We start from the raw sequence: 10000 nt of genomic DNA on the forward strand, positions 1-10000 counted from the left end.
GCAAAGAGGAAGCATTTAGAAGAAGGAATGAAAGAGAACAATAACTGTAAACAAATGGTCCACTAGATACTTGGTACTGGACTCAATATGCGTAAAATAAGTATTCATTGACTGTTTACAGCATGTTACACAGCCATGTATTGTAAGTCCTTTGCTAGCTATGGCTCTGTTGCTGTTCTAACCAAGAGAAAATCTACTCCCATATGAATCTCAAAAGGCCCATACAATGACTGAATCAAGTAAAACAAAATCACTTTCTACATCAATGGGATTCATTTGAATGTAATTTGTTAAACTTAGCAATACAAACATAAGATTTGCCTCTTTCAGAACACAAGACAATATATAACACAAACCAATCCATTCAAATTTTATAATCTTATTCCATAAAATCTTTGAAAGATGTTCCTTAAACTTCTAGACATCTCATATACTGCTTAATTCAATCTAAATCAATACAATGCCAATGTCCTCAATCAACAACCATTCAGATGAACACATGTTACAAACCCTTTTTGCAATGTTTGGAAGGGGTGAGGTTGAGTATGTAGTCTGGTCGAGAAAGCGCTGGATGATTTCCTGCAGACCCGGATGGGACTGAAGAGTGGGTGGAGCAAGGATGGTCTGAAGCCATTCATCTAACTCTGACTTTCTCTTCTCTAGGAACCAAGCAGCTAAGTTATTTAGCATTCTTTTGCTTGGGAACGATACTGAAGACAAGTCAATAAACTGTAAATACACAAAAAAGAAAAATAAATAAAATAAAAATATTCTAAATGCTATTCTGCATAATAAATCTAATAATAGAATAAATATGCCATGCCACAAAATTTTCCTTTTGGTAGATTATAGAAATGTGAATCAAACAAACCTTTAATAAAAGTCAATCTAAAGAATGTACTTTGTCTCCTGACTATCACTATGCCTTTTGTCTTTATAATTAATCATCATACTACCTGTATGAATGAATCTGATAAAGATGAATTAAAAATTATCAAAAAGTATAATTGCCATTCAAAGTTACTTACTTTGGAAGTAATTGACAAGTGGAAGTCATGAAACTCGGAATACCGTCTAAAAACATGCCAAAGTTCTTCTTGTCCAGATGCATCTTTTCTCATTACACATACAATGTAAATGGCATGTGACTTGCTACCTTCTCGGACAATCTCTGCATATATAAAAATAAAATATGTTAGGTAAATAGCATACATTGCAAATTACTTGAATAAACATTCATGCACGCATGCTTTAACATGTGTGTGATGGAAGTAGACTTTGCTGATTTCTAGGAAATTAGCATAGTTTCTTTCCCTTGACATTTTGATGTTCTAGATCAAGAATGTCAAACATGAGGCCCACAGACCACATGCAACCTGCAGCCCATTTGCTGCTCTAGCCATACCTTGTGTTTTACATGATTTATATGGCCTTTTGTTATTTAAGAATTTCACTTACTATACTGTTTCTTTCTTATTTTTTATTATTATTATAATTATTATCATTAATATTAATCAAATGTCCTATTTGTCTTTTTCAAATCATATTCTTTAGTATGTTTCAAACAATTCATAAATGGGTCCTTCTATCATTTTAGTCATCTGGCCCACATACAGGTTCAACACTCCTGTTCTAGACTGTCTGATACCCACAGTGACCTTTAGCAAAATGTGATACTTTCCATTCTTTTACTTCCAATCTTTCTTACATCAATCATATCATTTCTAATACCTGCATGCCTGTCACTTTTAAAACTGGTTCATTGCATGTCTTCCATACATTAAAAAAAGGTAATCAAAGAAAAATATACTTATTTCAACAACAGAGATAATAATCAGAACCACTTAAGAGAAAATATCATTCAAGTTAAGAATGAATATAGTGGAACACCTTTGCTTTGTCTGATTAGGAAAGAATAATAAGAGATAGACATGACAATGCATAGAACTATACCAGCAACTGATCATCTGTTACTTCAGAGACAGACTGGTGCAAGGCAAGAAAATCAGCATCTAAATGCTAACTCTTATGCTGTAATATCAACATACCAGTATCAATAATTTTAGCGGTAAGAGTATAAGGTTTAGCTGTGAGACTTGGTGAGCGTGTGTGGCAGGGAGAAGGGTGAAGTGATCCTCCAGGCTGAGGCGACTGGGCCCGGGATGATCCTCTTGATACACTCTGGTTTACAAAAGAGAAAGAGCATTGCTTTACAGAAGTAGTGGTCGTCAATATCTCTTCAATATCTCCTTACACATGAAAAACACTAATTCTGAGAACAGAAAATACCTAACTCTTTATATCATTGTACTTGGTTTGAGACAACTTTAGATAATGTACATACATCACATATGCTGATCAATACCATACTATCTAACCTGGCGTCTTAAAAATTTAACCCATTATGGACGGGGGATATATTTGCTTGCCCCATCTCAAGGTTTTATTTCAGAGCCAGACAGCTTCATGTAACATATTGAGCTTTCCCACTCTCTTTCAGTCACTCATTGTAAAACTAGATTCATTTACTTTTTGTGTGTTTTATTGTGTTTAGAGACTTAATATGTGTCATATCACAGGCTCTATCAATATTGCAGTTGACTAAAATTGTAGTATCAGCTCATTATTTTCTTTATAATCAGTGTGATAGAAGTCTTGCTGTTTTATGGAAGAACAAGAAGCACCTTTATTTTCTTGTATCTATGTACTGTCATGAATGAATATGAAAGAAAACCATCCACAATGAAGAAAACATGAAGATGCAGGGAAGAAGAAGGAAACCCTGTGCTTTTGACTGTGAGTCCCACAGCAAAAGGCATCCCTACTGGCACAAGGGCACATTGTAGACACTGGGCATGGTTTGAGTCACCTTCCTCTTCTCATTCTGCCTGCACATCCTTCATTTGTGGTACTTTAGAACAAGAAGTCAGTAACTTATTATGTGCCATCACTCTATAAAGATAGTGCTTGCTTGAGACCGTAGATGGGTGCCATTCAAGTCTTTCTTTCCTGCTGGTGCTAGAAGAAAGTGGTGCCATAGGTTTTGGGCATTAGATGAAACCTATTTTGCCTAATATCATGGCAATTAGTTATTATGACTGCAACTGTCACTATCACTCACTCATTATTTACAGTGATCCAAAATCCCCGAATGTCATTATGTCATGATGCCTGTCGTCAGGCCAAAGTTCCTGCGTCATGCATGTCATGACACCTGTACGCAATGGGTTAACTTATGCCTCTGACTTCTGTAAACTATATGATTTGCAGAATGCCAAGCGAAACAAAAAATATAAATGTAAAATTTTAAAATAATTTCTTACCAAATTCTATAAAACTAAATAAATTAATTTTCTGTAATGAAAATAGAATTTGCAATGGAACCATGCAGACATGTGATCCACAATCACAAACAATCTCACCTTCAGATGATTCTCATTGGAATGTGTGGAATGACTAGATGAAGCTGAGGAGGCATCTCCTGACACAGCATTTATTACTATTCCTTGAATCGGTCCATCAACATCGTCACCCTGAAGAAAATAAAAATAAAGTAACTTTGCCTGGTTTTACCATTAATGTTCAAGACTATTCTGGCAAAATGTTTGGTTTCTACAGCAGGATTTTAAATGCTCTGAGAAGTATACTCTAATACTTGATGTTGATCCACTCTCAAAATAGGACAAGACTCAACCACAAGCACCTTCAAGTTTTTAAATTGGTAAAAATTCTTTTCTACAATAAGAAATTATCATTTACTTTGGTTTCCATTGTAGGAAAACCTATATGCCGGCCAGTCAACTCACCTGATCAAAGGAGGTGTAACTAATGTCATCCAAAGACTGTGAGTCCTCTTCATCGGACCTTGACACATCCTTTAGTAAGTCTAATTCGGCTAACAAGCGGATGTACCACACTGATCTGAATGAAGAATCAACAGACTTAACACATTTTACACAATCATAAATTCTAAAACACAGAAACAAAAGGCAAATGTAAGTAGAAAATAAATGTAACATTGTATAGTAACTTGAGAACATTCTATCCTCACTTATAATTTGCATGACTGAAAATATGAAACTAATGAATTCATTAAAAATACATTACCCCACTGATGCCAGGATCATGCACTGTTCACTATATTTTCATTTTATTTATTTCTTTTACACAAAGATGGCTCCAAAATTGTTTAATCATCACAAATGAGTTCATTACAAGGCCTAGCTGACCTCTTTTATTTACTCCATTCCTGGAATATTCTGAGAAAAATGTTTTTATTCATATTACTCTCAATAATTAACATTACCATTCTTATCATTATTATTATCTTCATTATTATAGAAACTTTGTCTTCCTAAAATTCAAGGATTAAGGTAAATAGTCAAGATCTGGTAGGCCAACTCCTTGCTTACTAGTGCTACTCCTAACTTGTCAACTCTACAATACAAAAATGTTTCAGGTTTATTTGGTATATATATACATAAATAATAGTGTAAATCCTCTACTGAAAACCATCAAACATCTTCATACAGTTAATGCTAATCATAATGATAACAAGTAAATAATTGTATTTTAACTATTATTTCCAAATAATATCAAATGTCAATACAATTTCAACCATAACTACATTCACCAATCTCACATGCAATATTGCTCCTTACCTCCTAAATGCGGGCAGAAATAGTTCCGTATCCTGCAGGATTATGAACAAGGCTGTTTGAACCTCATCAAACCAGGATTCTGACACCTTCTCTGAACGCATTCTCAGGATCAATCTCTTGACAATGCTATCATCCATTTGTACTCTTGGACTGGCCTGATTTCCCAAAATAAAATAATGCATAAACATAACAACTTATGTAACCACTGCATTTGTATAAACAAGAAAGACTGAAGATATAGGAGCACACAATCTTACCTTTTCAGACAAATATTGTTCATAGATAATTTCAGCTTCTTCTTTGTGAGAAGACAAGTCATGAGCAGAAAAATGATCATGACAGAGATCTGGCATTGTCATTCCTGAACCCTGTGCTTCAGACTCCTCAAGATGCTGTAACCTTTCTAACTCAAGTGAGCAAAGCCTCTCACCAACTGTTGCTCGCCAACCTGTTATGTTCAAGATATGATACTGAAATGTGTGTGATGGGATTGTATATGCTAAAGTAATTTTACTTTTCATAAAATATATATTTCTTTTCAAAAATAATTACCCTTACACTACCCTGATAGTAAAACAAAACAAAATGGTCTTAACTGTTTACTATGAAGATATATATTTGAAGATGGAGAGTAATCTTTCATGAGTAGTTATTGCACTTGATATAGTAAACAGAAAACTAATATATAGTAAAAATATGACAATACAGGCTGTACTCATCCAAAACTTACACTCAACATTGAGGTAAAGATTAATGTAATGTTGGGAGTTAACTGAAGCCATGTAGTTTAGGAAGTGATCCAAAGTGAGACTATTTTTCAGGATAGCTTCTAACGGCAGCTGGAATAGTTTTCCTCGAGCCAATTGCCTGTAATCTAAGCTGACTGGTAAACCTGTAAAAAAAAAAAAAAAAAAAATTCACCTCTAATAACCCTATTTCATAAGGTCCTTTGGAACAATATCAGAATTAGAAGTAAGCAATATGAACATAAGTATAATTCATGTGCCACATGCTAAAACTTACCCATAGAGTCAGTTTCAGTGCCCTTATCTATTCTATTGATGCGATTATCTATGACACGACGAATGAAGTCCAGACTACTTAACTGCTGCTTGACTTCATTGCCTTCATCTCGTCCACCTGAGTCTCTTGATCTCTATAAAAGATTAATCATCATTATTCTACTCTCCCAATCTTGAAAACAAATACAGAATGACAGACTAGAAATATGATGAATCATTTAAAACTTCCTAATAGAAACTAATATGCTAAGCAATACTCACCAAATTAGCCATTTCTTTAGTGACAAGCATTCTCACTGCATCTAATTCTTCAATGTTATTTGTTGACTTTATGACATTTACAAACAGCTCACTTGTAATTGGAATATCAGTGCACTGCAACAAAGAGAGACAAAAATAAAATGGGTACATCACAATACATCATATAATATTTCACTTTTATTACTTCACAACAGATAAATAAATGCAAATGTATTAACACAAGGATATAAATATAAAGATTAAATATGGAAACTAAACTCTGACTATTGCATCAAGCAAGCCCTATTGTTGGTTCTAAGGAATATTAGTAGATAGTTTCATGCATAACTAAGGAAACTGTTAATATACACAAACATGTGAAACTGTTATATGAGTGATACAAATGACAGATCTTGTGAGGGGGGATCATCTAATTTCTCCAATTCAATATACAGTACATACTGTTTAACAAACACTATGCAAACTCTAGAAAGGTGTTATTTCTTTGTAATTTTCTGTTACTTCTTGACTGCTCTACTAATAACATTATTTTCAGAAGTCAAACTTTTGACAAATGCATTTGAGTTTACAGATTTTTTTCTTCATAATAGCTATACATATATATATATATATATATATATATAGGAGATCCTTGATTTTCTGTAGGGTTACATTGATGAAAATGTTAGAAGCACAAAGATTAATTAGTAAAATGAAGATTAATGATTTCTTTAACCATATTTTAATGGTTACATTCTAGTAATGATTATATTCACTGTTTTTTTTTTCACATGTCAAATCAAACCACTATTTGGCCTTTATTATATATGAATATTACCCCCTACCCCTTTTTTAAAAGTTGGGAACTTTCCCAATTCATTCTTATCATGGATGCATAAAGCTAATTTCACAAAAATCAAGTCTTCCTTATTGAAATAACCAAACCACTCTTTGGCCTTAATTATGTATGAACATTACCCCCCTCACCCTTTTTTGAAAATTAGGAACTTTCCTCAAAAAATAAAACATCCTACTAACTACATTCTGCTCTCATGGAGTTCATGCACTACAAAAATGGCAATAAAAATAGTGATAAACTTACAGCCCATATGATGAGCTGATTAATGTAGTCTGGGTCAGACACAAGAGTCACAACTGGAAGTATGACAGAGGAAACCAAAATCTCCACCACTGCAGCCAACAATGGAGCATTTGAGAAATCCTCAGGAGGTAAGATGTAATACAAAATTATTTCTGCTAAATCACTTAGATAATCTGTAAATGGAAAAGACAGAAAAATACATAATGGATTATGTTGCCTGTACAACAAATACAAGGATTAGAAATGAATATTAGTTACATTAAATGTATAATTTTCTGCAGAATTTGAAATCATCAGTATCAGAACTGAACTATTCAAAATCTTCTCAACTGTTATCATCTAAAAGTGGTCATTCCAAGAAAGAGTGACCTGCTTTGTTAGGACCTTAACTATATTTGCTAACATACACAATTTGGGTATCTGATAAAGCATTGTGAAATACTGCCCTTATCCCATTCGCGCCGGGGCTATTCCGGCTCTAAATGGTCGGAATGCCAAAGTTTTCGAATGCATAAGCCAAACGCTTTGGAATTCTCGGGTGCACTAGCCGCGAACGAGTGCTGTATGCCCGTTCACCCGGCGCGCCAGCCTTGACTAAATATCTTGTCACCGACATCTAACCCAAAAACCACTGAACGTGATAGCAAGTCTACTGGTGCAAATGGGTTAATAAAGTACTAAAGACCTGTGTGTTGGATGAATACGTGCATTTGTTAGTCTATACTGATTTTCATTACATAATGATAAGTTCTTAAAACACTGAAAAGTATGTATTGGAGGATATGGAACAAAAGAGAAAATAGATATTTCTTTTTACATATTACAGTTTGAAAAGTTTTACTCGTGTCTAAAACCTGATTAACACAAGTTCTGTGAAGGAGGTATACTAGTAATACCCTAAAGTGAGTGATTCTAAGTTTCCATTAAATATTTAATCAGCTGCTCAAACAAAAAAGAGACATTAAAACACAAATTAAAAAAAAATGTTTAGTCCTTTGCATATACAAGCATATACATGTGTCTGTGTCATGTTCAAAGACACTGCTTGGAGATACCTGGCTACTAAACTTAGTAAGTTGCAAAAATAATAAATAAGCCTTACTCTCTATGATTATTTACATGCACACACTCGCGTGCGTGCATTCACGCATACATGCATGCACACACGTACACCCATACATATTCACATATTCTCAGTTGCTCACTTTCTCTCTGCATGCGTGTATATATGCCTGTGCATAAATATCAGTGTTCCTTCTTTATTAGCAAATTGGGTAAAGGGCAGTTTAATCAAAGAAATATACAAAATGAACCTTTTTTCTAATCAATATTCCAATTTTGGTTAGAACCAATATGAGTGGTTATGATTCCAAAACCAAGCCTAAAGATCTCAGCTGCTTTTTAGGGGAAAATACTCCAGTTCCTTGCATGTAAAAAAAAGAAAAGAAAAGAAGTTTAACCTTTCTCTGTATCTGCTTTCAGACACACTTCATCACGACAAATATCCTTTTCTTTCTCAGCCTCCTGATCAAAGAAATGGTCAATCAATTCTTCACTGGTTGCTTTCCCTCGACTTGCAGATCTAGCTTCCCGGAAGAGCCGAAGATGAGAAGCAATGTCATCTACCAGACGTGTTGTTAAATATCCAACCCAATCCATGTTCTTGCATCTGATTCATAAAAATAAAAATAAATAATTATTTATATATAAATTGCTATTACTGTGCTAAGGTTTATGGGGGGTATTTCCTGCATATTTTCTTCTCTTTGATAACACAGGCACACTTTACTAATCATAATATGGTTAATTTACATGACTATTATTTACCTGTTGGAGAAGACCACCATGGCATGTTGGACTGTTCGGTGGAGATGAGTAATAAAGGCCTGGTGATGAGTGAGTTGACTGTACCAAGTAAAAACAAAGTCTCGTACAACTAGTGTCACCACACCATGAAGCTGTTCATCTATGAGGTTGGAGCCAGTTACACGGCGATCTTGTCTTTCAATGGAGCTACTTTGCTGGATGCAGCTACTCACCTGCAAAAAGAGAACTGTGAATACATCTATATCTAATTGAGCACATCCAAGAGCAGTTTAAATAATGATAGTACAAATGTTTTAGCATCAAAATACCATTCATGTATTATCATATCTGCCGTATTATACCCAAATGTAAACTGATGGAACTAATCAAATTCCTGTAAACATTTCAAATTAGTAATCAGTATCTACATTTATGATACTTGTGTTCCCATTATATATACAAAGTAAATCTAGAAGTAGGTGGGACAAGACAAATAGGTTTCTACTGTTTGAAGAAATAATGCTAAGTCAGACCTAACAGTGGTTTAGTTTTTTTATTATAGTGGTAGTAGTCTCTAGTTCTAAATAAATGAGCAAAAGTATTATGTTCTCTTTTATTTCATTTTCTATAAAATATGTTAGTAAGATGCTTACAAGTTAAATCTCTACTAAAAGAAAGTAACACCACTTAGACACAGACACTAACCCAGTGCTCCAAAGAAACTGAACAACATGCTTGGAATGTCCATGAACATGTATGTTTGGTATGCTTCAGTTCTTAAACCGATAACAACAGGGCCGTTTTGGCTCCAATCAGTCTAAATGCCAGGGTATTTCAAGCATGTAGGCCTAACACCTTAGGCTATTCACCCACTCTGGCTGCAGCCAATTGTTATGCCTCCAATAACCTGGCGTGCCAGCCATACGAAAACCATGACATGATATCTTGTCCCTAGAAGCAAGTACTGCCACCACATGACATGATATCTTGTCACCTGGCATTAACGGGTTAATCAGAAATCAGTTGAATGGAACTTTTAACAACTAAAATCTGTATGTGTCTGTGCAAATTCTTTCTTTATTTAATACTCTTACTTGTACTACAATTATACTGCTAAAGTGCTGTCAACTTCACTGATAGTGAATTAAACAAAGAAACTATTGATAATG

At 34.3% G+C, this 10000-nt stretch overlaps 1 protein-coding gene across 4 annotated transcripts in view; it reads right to left on the reverse strand.

Moving 5' to 3' along the window:
- The window catches only part of LOC122266514 (sorting nexin-13), a 23421-nt gene that overhangs the window by 8538 nt on the left and 4883 nt on the right, over positions 1–10000 (reverse strand). For all 4 annotated transcript variants that reach the window (XM_086538544.1, XM_086538542.1, XM_086538545.1 and 1 more), the window contains exons 4-16: positions 8853–9064; positions 8486–8694; positions 7026–7198; positions 5945–6058; positions 5685–5817; positions 5392–5553; positions 4919–5109; positions 4662–4816; positions 3807–3921; positions 3423–3533; positions 2049–2181; positions 1029–1171; positions 511–729 (exon numbers count right to left, since the gene is read on the reverse strand). In XM_086538544.1, the coding sequence (XP_086394670.1) occupies positions 511–729; positions 1029–1171; positions 2049–2181; positions 3423–3533; positions 3807–3921; positions 4662–4816; positions 4919–5109; positions 5392–5553; positions 5685–5817; positions 5945–6058; positions 7026–7198; positions 8486–8694; positions 8853–9064 (2070 nt within the window). The remainder of the gene's footprint in view (positions 1–510; positions 730–1028; positions 1172–2048; positions 2182–3422; positions 3534–3806; positions 3922–4661; positions 4817–4918; positions 5110–5391; positions 5554–5684; positions 5818–5944; positions 6059–7025; positions 7199–8485; positions 8695–8852; positions 9065–10000) is intronic.

The sequence above is a fragment of the Penaeus japonicus genome, unplaced genomic scaffold, assembly GCF_977035675.1.
Source record: "Penaeus japonicus unplaced genomic scaffold, GWHDUDI00000001_assembly GWHDUDI00000007, whole genome shotgun sequence".
In the NCBI taxonomy this organism is placed as follows: Eukaryota; Metazoa; Arthropoda; class Malacostraca; order Decapoda; family Penaeidae; genus Penaeus; species Penaeus japonicus.